This window comes from Candoia aspera, chromosome 2 (genome assembly GCF_035149785.1).
Source record: "Candoia aspera isolate rCanAsp1 chromosome 2, rCanAsp1.hap2, whole genome shotgun sequence".
Classification (NCBI taxonomy): Eukaryota; Metazoa; Chordata; class Lepidosauria; order Squamata; family Boidae; genus Candoia; species Candoia aspera.
The window spans coordinates 203224579-203239197 of NC_086154.1; the positions used below are offsets into that span (position 1 = coordinate 203224579).

The 14619-nt window shown below is 39.4% G+C and overlaps 1 protein-coding gene across 1 annotated transcript in view; it reads right to left on the minus strand.

Annotated features, from left to right (window-relative positions):
- Positions 1 to 14619, minus strand: part of PTCH1 (patched 1) — a 92305-nt gene that overhangs the window by 40776 nt on the left and 36910 nt on the right. Inside the window, exons 5-12 of the mRNA XM_063295215.1 lie at positions 14493 to 14584; positions 11339 to 11537; positions 8224 to 8345; positions 6680 to 6827; positions 3292 to 3423; positions 2587 to 2742; positions 1189 to 1287; positions 24 to 149 (exon numbers count right to left, since the gene is read on the minus strand). Of these exons, the coding sequence (XP_063151285.1) occupies positions 24 to 149; positions 1189 to 1287; positions 2587 to 2742; positions 3292 to 3423; positions 6680 to 6827; positions 8224 to 8345; positions 11339 to 11537; positions 14493 to 14584 (1074 nt within the window). The remainder of the gene's footprint in view (positions 1 to 23; positions 150 to 1188; positions 1288 to 2586; positions 2743 to 3291; positions 3424 to 6679; positions 6828 to 8223; positions 8346 to 11338; positions 11538 to 14492; positions 14585 to 14619) is intronic.

Consider the following 14619-nt stretch of genomic DNA (forward strand, 5'->3'; position numbering starts at 1 on the left):
ACAACCTGGCTTTATGAACTTACTTGGAGTGAAAATGCCCGTAGAGCTGGAATGGGAATCAAGGCAGCCATGAAGAATGCAGTAACATTGCTAATAGATGTAAGGGCCACACTTGCACCTGTGCGCTTCAGACATTCCCCTGTTCTATCCTGAAACATATATACATTTGTAGAATAAATGAGTAGTCAAATAGCACATAAGCTACAAAATTATGGCTTGATAGAGAAATAGATAGTAAGCATATGGATAGACTGATATTTAACAGAATTTGTATGCTGCCCTATCAAAGACTCTGGGTGGCTCAAAGCAATAAAAACAAATGAAACAAAAATAACCATAAGAACATCACACATTAAGACCAAAACTAGGTATTTAACAAGCAGAACCTCCCTAGTATAGACCTCTACGTCCCACAAGCTTGGCAGAAGAGAACCAACCATCTTTAATGATTAACAGAGAGGCCATTCTCTGTTTTATTAGTGGGGAGGAGCTGTTCCAAAAGCCTAGGTCAGGCACCAAAAAGACTTATTTTAGGACCCCTGGATATCTAGACTGCATTTTTTCAAAGAGCGAGGCACAATTAATATTAGATAATGATGCTTTCAAGGTTATCAAAAAGTACCTTTGCACCTGATTCCACTGTATAAAACATTACTATGAATAACTTTCTCCTTAATTTCTAAAGAAGACTATAGAATAATTAGCCTGATTTCAGAATGCAAAGTAGAGTATCAGTTCTCAAAAAACGTTGGGGGAATGATTTGAGATTTCAATTCAATTTATCCAAATAGCTTCTTTGGAGAATAAAATCTACTTTGGCAAATAATTAAGAATTGACAACAAATATAATCCATAATCAGCATTTCATTCTCTAAAATAACACATTAGTCATAATCTTTCCAGATTCTACTGGAGGGGTTGTAATCAAATTAATACATATTATAATCTCTGTTGGTAATGCCCATTTAGTTACTTATTTTTGCCAAAAATTTTGAGAAAATTGGGAAAACCATTCTACAATCTTTGGTAATTTATACTGCTATTAGTTTACTGTGCATAGATCTAAGACTGATAAACTGGGGCAATGTAAGAAATCAGCTCAATTTATGTTGTCAGCTGCTAACTGAAAAAGTAAAGTACATGTTTAGTGAACTTGCTGAATGTTTAACATAAGAAATATTTGATTACCTCAAATGGAATTCTCTTATTCTGCCCAGTTTCACTAAATGCATGTGCCAAAAGGAAGACATCATCCACCCCAACTCCTAGAGCAAGAAAGGGTAAAACCTGCATAAAAAGGAGACAGTAAGCAAAACTGTTTTTTAAGATGTTTCATAACCAACCAAATAACAAGTTAATGAAGTATGATACGGAAGGACGGTCTTATACTTCAGTTTAGACATAAACAGAAATCCTGAGGCATTTTAGTTAGGAAGGCACAATTCTTTATGCATACAATCATTAATACCATTGACTTGTTTCTCTTCAGACATTGTTAGGTCCAGTACAGGGTAACAGGTCTTCATGTGGATTCATGAGAACCTAAGGCTATTTTTACAATCCAGCTGAATGAGCTAGTTGCTTTGGGCAACTAATATTGGAGGATATGTACCATAGGATCTCTTTTCCCCTCACTTTATCCTGCTGTCTTCAAGTGAAATGGAGGATGCCGTCTCCCTGACAGTGATGATAAAAGATGAATCCAAGATGCTGGATTTCCACATGGAACAGGAAAAGGCATAAGCTTCTTTATGTTAGTCAGCAGGGTATCCTGGGCCAATGTTGTGAAATCCACCTTATAAGCTAGATTTCAGGGGTTAACGCTGAATAGATGGTACTGATGATGCTTTATCATTAGACTGAAATTGAGAGAAGTCCTCAGGCTTGCACACACACACTCCATAGTCCTAAACCATAAGCAGAAGGACCTTGTATCTCATCATATGTGCTCTATCAATAACATGTAACAACAAGAATGATTAAACTGGCCGGTCCTACCCTTAGGCAGAGTGAGAAGGTTGCTTGACACAGTTGATTTTGGACCACAAATTGTTGAAGTATTATTATTATTATTTCCTGGGGTGAGGTGTTTGTAAGATTTTTTGCCAACTGTGTCACAGTATGTACTTTCATGGCACATGTTCTTGCACACCCCGCCTTTGGAAACAGGGCTTATTCAAGGACAATTTGAAATTCTTGGCTGACTGGAGATTTCAGTGCAGGTCTCCAATATCCAGCTTTCCCTCTTTACTTTGCAGTTAACAACCAGGTCCTTTCAAGAATTTCAGTGCAAACTATAAGCCCCTTTCATCCCTTTTTTACTCTGCTGGATATTAATCCATGCCATGCAAAACCTGCAGATCTGTTGTGTCGGTGTGAAATGTAAATATATATCCCATAAACCATACACCATATCCAGAGGTCTTCTGGAACTTAAATTACCTCAGATATGTTGGTCTGAGGTAAACATATTAATTCAGACTTCTGAGGGTTGTTTTCTACATTCCACCCTGCTCCCTGCCTGCATACACCACCCTCAATATGAGACATCCCGGCGCATCACTTTGCAAACTGTTTGTTCAGTACCTGAGTTGTGGCAGCGTTAAAGGAAATCCCAATCAAGGAGCACAATCCCAATCCTGCAGCTACTGAGAGGGCAACCAACAAGACTCCTGCCAGGCCCACAGCGCCCTGGGATTTAGCACAGTCCCACCTCAGCATGGTTAAGCAGGCGTAGGCAAGCTGCAAGCAGAACAAAAGAGCATTTTTTCTCCCAAGCCAGGCCTGACATCAGAGAAAGTCAGTTTAATGTTTCCTTTTCCTGACCAAAACTTTCAACAACAAAATCCATTTTTAATGGAACACAGATATTAGAAGGCACTGCTCAGCAGTGAGATAGAGCAATGGCTTTGCTTGTCTAATCCTGTCATTAGGTCTGAATCCCACCTCCATACATCTCAAGCAGGCATCTTTTCAGTTCTGTTACCATTTAAGAGGAAACCACAGAGAACAACCTTGTGGCCCCATCCCAAGCCGAGTATGTGCTCACGCTAATGAACCACAGATCTTCCTTGGATACAAGACATAAGTGAGCAAGTGGCATAAAAATGCAGATTTTAAGGCTGTTAAAAACACTGTAAGGATGATGTGTATGACAGCTTAGCATTAAAAAAAGTCATGTAGTGGGACATCATGAATTACAGATTTCTCCAGCCTGGTCCCTTCCAATCTGGATGGCATCAACTTGAGTAAGTTTGAAAAAGCATAAGATTAATATTATAACCAATTTACCATTAATAGATAGCCGCTAGCAACTCTGATGACGCTGACATCAGAAAATGATTTTAGGATGTCCTCCAGAGTTGTCGTCGTAAAGGAAAGCACCTTCTGAGTAGAGTTTTGTGCAAGACTTTGATGAGCAACCTGTGAAAAGAAGACTGCAGCTGTAATTGCAGAAAGGAAGTCACTGTGATACACTTCTACGGCAGATTTATATTTAGCACTAACTTTTTATTTCTTGTCCTCACTGTATCCATTGCTCTCTTTCTCTTCTCACTCACCCACAGGCACCCTCATCTACAAACGCAATCTACAATCTACAGATCACCGCTGGAGGAAGACAAGGACCGAACCTGACTGAACACAAGCTAGAGCCACTATTAAGGCCTACCTTGTGGCAGTAAGAGCGGTGAAATGTCAATATTTCTCCGCTCTTATTGCATCCACAGAATGCCACCCCAACGGCCCAGTTCAAGATCACTTGATCCCTTCTGGGGAAGGTAGGTCCAGTGACCCACCTACAGGGCTGTGCAGAAGAGTTTTCTGGGCATCTGGAGGATAAAATCGCTCAGATCCATTCCAAGTTGGATGCCAGGCATGTGACATGGCCTGTGGAGATGCCTGGGGAATGTACTTACCCGGTTATCTGGGAACAGTTTGATCCTGTTGGGCTCGAGGAAGTGGACAGGATTCTCCGGACTGTAAATGTCAATTAAATCCAAGCCACTCCTGGCTGGTAAAGGCAGCTCGGGAGGTGACGTGTGGGTGGGTCCAGGCGATGGAGAATTCATCCTTGAGGGAGGGAGTGTTTCCAGCTGCCTTTAAAGAGGTGCTGGTGCACCCCCTCAAGAAACCATCACTGGATCCCACCGTGCTGGGAAAATTATCCAGTCTCCCACCTCCCCTTCTTAGAGAAGGTGGTTGAGAAAGTGGTGGTGTTGCAGCTCCAGAGGATCCTGGATGAAACAGATTATCTGGACACTTTCCAGTCGAGTTTCAGGCCCGGATATGGGACAGAAACAGTTTGGTCACACTTTTGGATGACTAGAGGGCTCTGGAGGGAGCGGGATGGGGGTAGCGCATCCATCCTTGATCTCCTTGACCTCTCAGCAGCTTTCGATACCATCGACCGTGGCATACTTTTGGGTCAGTTCAGGGGGTTGGGGATGGGCAACGTGGTTTTGCGCTGCTTCACCTTCTTCCTCCAGGGCTAGTCCCAATCGGTGTTGATAGGGAGTGAGAGATCCGGCCTGCGGCCCCTCTTTGCAGGGAACTGCAGGGTTGCGTACTCCCTCCGCTCCTTTTTAACATCCACATGAAACCACTGGGTGAGATCATCCATCACCATGGGATGAGGTATCATCAATATGCTGATGATACTTCAATTATACATCTCCCTCCCGGGTGATTTAAGTGATGCTGTGACCACCCTCTCTCGGTACCTGGAGGCTGATGGGAAACAACAGGCTTCAGCTGAACCCTGGTAAGACAGAGTGGCTGTGGGTTTGGGGCTCCTCTGTACCCAGGAATTTACCATCTTTGGGTCTGTATGGGGTTGCACTGCCCCAGACAGAGCCAGAATGGAATCTAGGGGTCCTCCTGGACTCATGACTCCTGTTTGAAGAGCAGGAGGCACTTGTGGCCAGGAGGGCCTTTGCTCAACTTTGTGTCGTGCGCGAGTTATGCCCCTTTCTGGATCAGGAAGCCCTCTAGTCAGTTACTCATGCCCTAGTCATCTCCCGTATAGACTATTGCAATGCGCTCTACATGGGGCTACCCCTGAAGAGTATCTGGAAGCTACAGCTGGTTCAGAATGCGGTTGCACGAGCAGTCTTGGGTGCCCCAAAGATGGCACACATAACACCTTTGCTGCGAGAGCTGCATTGGATGCCAGTTTGCTTCCGGGTCCAATTCAAAGTGTTGGTTATCACCTTTAAAGCCCTACATGGCATGCAGCCAGGTTACTTGAGGGACTGCCTCACCCCCATTACATCGACCTGTCCCACCTGGTCAGGCAGAGAGGGCATGTTATGGGTCCCATCTATGAGAGATTGTCGATTGGCAGGGCACAGGAGGAGGGCCTTCTCTGCCATGGCCCCCACCCTCTGGAACATTCTTCCCACAGAGGTGAGGCAGGCCCCTACTCTCCTGGCCTTCCAGAAAGGGGTAAAAACCTGGCTCTGCTCTCTTGCTTGGGGTGGGGGTGGGGAGCCAATCCTGGGGTTGGTTAGCACCCTAAAGAGGCTCCATGATTTTATGAATTTACAAATTTAAATTAAGAACTGTTAATACCACCATCTTGGATTTTATATTTTATACATATTTGTATCTATATTTGTATTTAACAAATAAAGTCTTTTTAGTGTATTTTAATTTGTATTTATTTTTAGCTTTATTGTAAACCGCCCACAGTAGCTTCACGTGAGATGGGCGATGAAATTTGGAATATAAATAAATAAACCAACCAACCCTGCAAATGCATCCTTGACCCTTTGTTACATAATTGCCATACTTGATGCAGAGCCACAGCAGGCTGCTACAGATCAAATAAGAATGTACACCTTGAAGGAGAGGAAAATGGCAATGTATTTAAAACAGTGAAACTGAAGAAGGCTCACAGCTCATTCTGCCCCTCCTGCCCCGCTTTCTGCATTCCGTCCAGAAGTCTACAACTGATTTGTTGTTATACCCAATCTAAAAACAACAAATTCTTAAGAGTCATCTTCTCTTTTTTCATTGGCTGGACACTTCAAAGAGGTCACAAGCAGCTCAGCAGAGGTCAATGCCTGGGAAACAAAGGCCAGATAATGTCACATGACCTCACCAAGGGGACTGCAGCTGTGAACAGATTCTACAGCGGGCTAATGTTTTCCAGACACCTTTGCTGGGGAAAAAAAATAGAATCACCCTGACCAAATGCTCCCCTTTTCTCTCTAAGCTATGGCAGCCCACAGTCAGATCAGCAGCTCAAGAGTATGAATTTTAAAAGCCATGCATTCTAACAAATACACCCTTCTCTTTAATTTTACCAACAGAAGAGACAGCAATGTTTCACTCAAATTCTTGCTGTTGGTGGCAGGGTTTTTAGTGTATTTTTTTCTTTTAAAAAACATTCTTAATTAGCCAATCCTGTTCTTCCAGAAATGTTGGATTTCAACTTTCCTCTTTTCTAGCCAGCTGACTCTTGGGCTTACTGGCTAGGAATGATGGGGGTTGAAGTCCAATGAGTGATATCTCCACTCTCCTCCTTGGAAAAGGCTGGCTTGAATAAAGAGTATACCGATCCTAAAAAGTAGCACAATCATAAGGGACATCCCTGAGGGACTGCGATGACAAGACCTACTAGGGTTTACAATGAAAGTAAGAAAGAAATAGTTCTCCAAGTAAACTTCTATTTTACCTCAACATACATCCTCTGCCATGCTTCCAGGATTGCAGCTGCTTTGTCCTCATTCCAGTTGATGTGTGAAACATAGTCGTAACCCTTGAAGTGCTCATACATTTGCTTTGGAGTCATTAGCTGAAACATGGTCTGTAAAGCCTGAGCACTGCAAGAGAGATGTGGGAACTTAGAAGGAGAAAAGGACAACCAATCAAAGTGCCCTCCCACCCCAAAAAAGCTGGTTTCACTGCATGGTTTCACAAAATGGATAATCTTTGCTTCACAGGATAGGAATGATCTTTGCTGGAGTTTCTGGAGGGCTGTTCTTGTTGGCAGCACAAGGCTAGACTGATCAATGATTGAACTGAGCAGAACGCCATTTCTTCAATATTTTGTTGTTTCTAATAGCTATAAACATTTTATTTGACTGAAAACCACCTTTGGTGTTTAAAATGGAGGAGGAAATCTAAGTTATAAACCATCTTTAACTTCTTCTTATATCTTGATATAAAAAGCTGATCCTATCCTAGGTAAGCATAAAGCTGATGGAGACACACTGGAATATAGAAAGCTTATGAGCTACCTCCCAGTTTCTCTATTAAAGGGCTGATTAGATTCAGTATTCTTGGGTCCACTCTATATTCATAATTTAAATAAGGCTCCATTTGCAAAGTGGCAGAATCTCTAGAGGAATTGCACCTATAAAGGAGATGTGTTTGGATGGCAGAATAACTGAAGGAAATGGAAGTCTCTTAAAGTGCACATTTTTTTCAAGAAACACAAAAAATACACAAATTAACACAGACAGTTGTAGCCAATGGCATCCTTCCATAGGCAACAGGATCCAGCAGAAGTTCCCATCACTGAATAGGACTCCCCATATTTGCTCCAGAACTGGGGGATGGGTGATCCTTCTGCACAACATGTCATGTGACACATGGGGGAGAGGTAGCTAAAGAAAGTCATCTCCATTTTATTCCACAGACCAAAATCTCCAATGGATCAAATAATCATTAGTCACCAGAAGATAGCCATAGGCTACATAGGTATATGGCTTCTTTACTTATAAGTGGAAAATGAGTAAAACTATGAGAGCTCAAATGGAAGTTACACTTTGATTAAAACTGTTGCTAATTTAAATGATATGCCATTTGTTCTTTTGTTCTTTGGATTATATGTACAGAAGGGGGTCTCCAATTTTAATATTTTTACTAAACATTATCCCCAGTATCTCATAATCAAAAGTGTATTTTATAGGTATAATAAATAGTAATGCCCTCATTACAGAGGACAAAACTTTCACAGCAACAGTTTAAAAAAGAAAACAGTAGCTGGATTTACATCACATTAAACCATGGTTTGTTTAAATCAAGGTCTGTTGACTAAGGACAGTTGGCTGGGTTCAGATATAATGCTAAGTTATAAACCATGACATATGAAGAAAAAGGCTAGGTTTACACAAGAGTCTAAGCCAAGACCAACCAAACCACACTGCAGCTTAGTGGATGTATGGACCCAAACTAGATGTCCCAGGCAAGAATTACCTGGTTAGGAGCGCTTACCTGACAAGTTTCCCAGTACCATTTTTAACAGTGCCACCAACAATTAGTTCTTCCTGCCAATGCATGTATTTTTTTGACAGCCCATAGCATCCACCACTTAAAGCAAGGGCGACATCAAGAGGCTGGAAATATTAAAAAAAGATATTACAGAATCAAAGATAGGAAAGTTCAAACTTTTGGAGGATCACTGATGCTAGTTTGGATGCCCCTGGAGGTAAGTTTCCTAATATGCAGAAACCCTGCAAATCCTGCTTTGGTTGCAAACTCTGAATGGGCTAAGGAGAGATCAAGGATGTTCTTTATGGCTGTATTTTCATGCTACCAGAATTGATTCTGACAGATGTAGCTTTAGATTTCTCTCAGTTTGGTAGCTGTAAATGTTTCTCTTTTTCAGGATGGTTCCACCTCTGAGCAGAGAGAAGTAGCTGCCTTGGGTAGTAGATTTTGGTTGTCATGAAAAGGCAGCAAAGGCTGATTAAGTCTATTATTGTATTTTTATTGCTAGGGATTTGAGGGATTTTCTGACTCATGTGGCAAAACAACATGATTATTTGGGGTAACTGTGGTCTGTGTAGAAGGAAGCCATTTTTTATTTTTCTAACTTAGGCAGCAAATTAACTTTAGCTCCCCTGAGTTGTTCCTGCAAAACTTATTAAGAGATAGCAACAATAATCATAAAATCAGAGAATCAAGAGAGAAAAAATGGAAATTCACTCCAGCCACACAGCAAAATCTTTAGAGAAGTCAGTCACTCCGATACTCTCTCCTTCCTTTCCACCACTGAAAGTGCCCCAAACTATGGAAATGTTGAATTGTTCTATTTCCTTCTTAATATGAAGTTTGTACAAAGATAAACAATATATTCATTTCTAAAAAGTAATATAGTATAGTCCATTAAATGTCTCAGTGAACGAAAAAGGCTTGTCTACAGTTGAGTAATGAAATTAAAAACATTCTATAAACCTGTACTTCATTTTGAGTGTTTAATTTCTGGTAACATAATTCTAAAAGGTAAAATAATATTTATTCGTTTATTTTATTTAGGAACATGGCCACCCATCTTATATACCATTACTTTGGGTGGCTCACAGCAACAACAATAAAAACATATAAGAAACTATTTAAAAAAAAACAATCTCCCCAAAAACCAGCACTTGGTGCCCTAAAGCAACACCCTCCAATGCTCTGGCCTCACTCAATCATTCAATGCTTGGGGGAATTTCAAAAGCTAGAATAGTGTTCTTTAGATGACCTGGACTACAATTCTAATCAAACCCAACCAGGACCACCATGATGGATCTTGTAGCCCAACATGGCTGGCATCAGACAAAGGACAGTTGAGGAAAGAAGTAACATTCAATTTAATTCAGTAACTCAATCATTTAAAAATGAGTGAAGGGGAAAAGTTATTAAAATGTGTATCACTGAAATTATTAAAGACAGCATGCAACTAGTTTGCTGAAAAACTCATTGCATTTTCTGATAAATTGATTTAAGAAGGAAGGAAATGTTGAAAACACTTTATGATAAAGACAACCATAATTTAGCTATGTTTAATTTGTATTTTGGGTTTAAAACAAAAACAAAAACATTTACATTAACCCTAACCCTAACCCTAGCTTACTCATCAAGGAAAAAAAAAGTACTAGATAGTCCTTGAAAATACAGCTGAAATACTGTTTAAGATTTAGGTTGAATAATTAGAATAATATTAGAAAAGGTATTTATCATACACAAGTAAAAATCTGGCCATGCTGTTTTTTTCTTTAATTCAGGCAAAGCTCCCTTTGTGATTTTATACTTAATGGATATTTGGAACAACCTGGCTAACTGATTCACTGACATGTACTAGATCTTCCAGCATACTGAAGCCCTAGTGAGACATATAATCAAATTTTGCTCTTTGGTATTGTTACCCTTACTTGAACCCCAAATGCAGCCACTTGAGGCACTAAGCGAAAATATTATATACTAGATTCCTTTGGCAGTCCTCACAGAAAGTGGCTAACATGACTAAAACTATTTACTAATGAACTATATGTAATCACAGTTATCAATGTCAGATTCATAAGATGTAGCTGGCCAAAAGACCAGTGGCGACTTATTCCTGCTGATTTTACAGAAATACGTATTTCTGTATAGAACTAAATTGTTCCTACCTGAAAATTGTTAATGCAAATAAACAGGAGGAATAGAAACAAGAGAAGGACCAATTTTGGCTTGTCGTTTAACAGTCATGGGAAAGGAAAATATTGTAAGATTTGTAGTTTTGAACACAACCATCCGTTAATTTTCAGAATCAATGTTTCATCTGACCCTATGTTTTCATTGCCATTACCATTATTCTCTGCTCCTGTAGCTCTCCGTGACTTCCTCCACTGATGCGCCTAAGGATCAGGAGAAACTGGCATGCATTGTGACAAATGGGAATGCAATAGGAGAGGGAGAAAATTTGGACTCAGTGAGTATTTCGAACCCAACCTGCTGAAAATGGAAGTGGCTTCATTTATTATAAGGGCCACTGAAACCATAAAATAAAGCCAATAACCTAATCATAATAACGCATTAAAATAAAGTTGATCTGAAAAAGCGGACCCTGCACTTATGGGAAAAGTGCTAGGAAGGAAAAAAAATGTATGACAGCTTAGTGGCTTTACAAATCTGACTGCATTAATATTCCAATATCCCTTTCTCTGCAGTACAAAACTGAAAGTATAATACTGTACCGAAGTTCATTTCAAAGCTATTGTTTGTTCTTAAGTTTCTGAACCTGGTTTGTTAAGATAGAAATCAGCCAGGTGTCTTGGCCTGGAACTCAGGCTAAGTAAACCATACAAATGATCATGGTTTACTTATCATTTCCTTATCTTCTTCTGTTAGCAGAAGAATTCCAGCAGGTGTGATCAACTATCATTTCACCTAAATCCAGAATTCTGAACTTCAGGCTTTATATGATATTCAAATATGGCCAGTGACTATATATTGTATGAAAGAAAAAGATTTAACTACCTTGAAACTGCATCATAATCTTGAGAATGATTTTAGGATATGGAATTACAATCTGCTTTTTCAACACATTTTTCTCATTTGGCCAAAAGAAGAATGATCGACTTACTTTGGTTGAATTTTTGTTAGGGGCTGTAATAGGACAGTCGGGATCATCGGGGTTCAGGCAAGGTCGATCCATATACCCATGGCCAACTTCTGCCTTATTCAGCATTTCTTCCCAGGTGTCTACTTGGGAGTTTATCTTCTTCAGCTCTTCTAAGAATTCTAAGGGGTCAAAGTTGGTCCACTGCAAATGGGGTTTTCCTCTGTTCCATGAAGAGAAAAATGAAAAGGTATCAAGAGTTGCCAGACTGTCTCATGTGCACAAATATTGATTTACTGCTTCCCATACATATCTATTTGGAACAAAGTGCACTGAATTATGCATAGAGATATTTAAAACATTATCACAAAAACTAGGGATTTGTCATTTAGAAAAAGTTGTTGAAAGTTCTTATCTTAAGGCTGTTCTTCACACCCTAAATTTCTTGTTCCTGTGAGCTTCACAGTCATTCCTAAGTAAATGCTTATAAACACTAGCAGAACTTTTTGAATCCAACAGTAGAAAATACTTCCTAACAGCAATTGCTATCTTTGCAGGAATACCTTTTCCAATTTAAGAGAGATTCTAGATGTTGTAGTTTGTCCTTATCCTTAATTAAGATATTACATTGTGTCCCTATTTATGAACTGAGATAGTCAAACGAACAAGAAAATTAGTATCTGAACTAATCTTTAAGTATGGTAAAATTTTAGATGAATAATTTTTTAATTAAACGAATACTCATAAAAAAATAAGGAATTCACCAGTCACAAGGAAATGTTCAAGCAACGGAGAGAAGTTCATATCATATTAAGAATCTTCTTTCTTTAAAATATTTGCCATATGTAAATCAAAAATACAAAAAAAAAATTGAAAAGCACTGTGCTCTTTCAGACGTGGTAACCTTTTTAGAAACTCCTGAGCCTCTGCTGCTGTTTTTCCATTTCCACTTTTGATTTTGTGATGTTGCCAGACCATAAAGGCTTTTGCCTGACTTTTTTCTGGTTCAGACCACTGTATCTGCTTAACCAGGCTTAAGATATTATTCAGACTCTCCCAACCAGAAAACGCAAACTCCTTCATTGTCCCATTTTAAAAGTCCAAGCTGAAATTTAAGTGATAGCCATTGCATGTTGCTTTTACAAAGAAAGACAAACCAGGGCAAAGACTACACCATATAAATAAACTATGCAATTAACCTAAACAAATTTAAACTTAAAAAAAAAAAAGTCCTTGATGCACTATGTTGAATATTACAATATCCAAAAGAGAGACTTCATATCGCTAAAAGATCTGATATACAAAACTTAGCTTCTGCTGAAGTTTTCTATTACAGGGTTAATTGAAGGAAGCAGTCTACATGTTTTCATTTTAAAACTATTGTAAGTCTACCCACTGCTGTCATACTTTTCAATGTATGGTTTATTTCCTCAAATACAATCATCAATAACCATCATACAACACTGACAATGCTGCTTTAGGGCAATGAAAAAAAGTATGAAGTTGATTGGGACACTTGCTGTTTCTCTCCTGACCATATGCTGACAGTACCAAAGCAAAAAATTTAAAATATTCAAATTATTTACTCTTTTTGTGGTCCCCGATTCTTTTTCTTTTTAAGTAGTAAAATAGAAGTGTTCTGTCTCTAATAGGACTGATATTCCAATTTGTTAAATAAAAGTACTGAAGCCAGAATATTGAAAAAAGAACCAATAATTCCAGCCCAATCCCCTGGAAATGTCACTGCATCATTATCATATTCCCCACAGCAGCCCATTCTGGCAAGGGTGTCCACTTGGGGCAGGGAGAGGGAGTGATGTTTCATGGATCATGAAAAGTATGCAAGTTACATATCTGCAGCACTACTATGTTATGACGCATTTTGATGTAATGGTGGCTTCTACTGAATTCCTATGCATCCTTGCATTATGCAATGAGGATCTGCATTCTGGTGGAGGGCTGTAACCAAGTTCACTTGAATGCTCTCCCTGTAGATCTTTCCCATCATAGGGAAATCAGAGAGATCAAATTACAGCAAATGTTCCTGTTATCATAACACAAGTACTCTAAATATGAAGACACAGTGATTGCCCTATTACAAGAGAATTCAAAATCAAAGATGATTTTTTTCTCTTATTTATTGAATTTTCTTTTGCATGAAACAAAAGGAAGAAACTGTTGTGCAGATACATGTGAAAAACATAAGCAGGTCATGTGTCCTTTAAAAACATGCAAAACCAACAAAACTCAGTACCTGCTATGGTAATTTCTCAGATGTACATGTTATTGTGACTAAGTTCATTGAAGGTCCTCAAAACTATTTTAAAGCATATTGTTTAAAATGTTTGCTTTACTCTCAAAGTTTAAAATCCCGATCATCTCAGTATCAATTCTAATTGCAAATGAAATATGACTCTAGTTCAGATACAGGCCTGAAGCCAAGGATGTCCAAGGGACCAAGTCAGGGGGAGGGGTGGTGTCAAAAAAGTCAAGATGGCAGCTGCAACAGTGTGATCAAAGTCCTGTCCTTTTACCTGTATTGTGAGATGCATGTAAAAATGCGATACAACTTCAGTCATATGACAGTGGCTGCCATCTTGACTTTTTTTTGTGTGTGTGAACCTCCACCTCCCCACCACCCCATACATGCCCTTACCTGGATCTAAACTAAATCACTGGAAGTCTGTACCCATGGCTTGCTTGTTCTACTGAATTCAGCGAGAATAAAATTGAACTAACTTAGTTTGGCTCCCATCTATTATTCATGTTGATCCCCATGAAACAACCAGGCCATCTCTAAAGATAAAGTCATATACAGGGCAGCTGCAAGGAAGCAGCATCTGTGTGGCAATGCACTTAGATGGGAAGCTAAAAATAATAAGTTGCTATTCCTACAGGAAATTGCTGCACCTATATTTGCAGCACCTATATTTGTGCTTGGTCAGATGTCACTTCTCCTATGTATGTGCATTCAAGCAGATGAAATAATTGGATGGGATTTAATCTTGCAATTAAACATTTCTTTTAAAGAGAAAGAACGTGCCAAATAGACATCTGTATGAATATTTGGCTGAAAGGTCTCACATTTTGTGGTCAGTCAAAACATCAGAATGAACAGTTATTAAGTGAAGCCACATTAAACTGGTAAAAAAATTAGAAATCAACACACATTACTCACGGTAGATATGCAGTCCCAGACTGTAACTTTGCACCCTCCCAGAAGCAGTCCAGTGGTGTGATAATCAAACAAGGGTAAAGATGTTCTATAATCTGCCAAAGAGAAGGGAAAAAACCTCAGAATATTG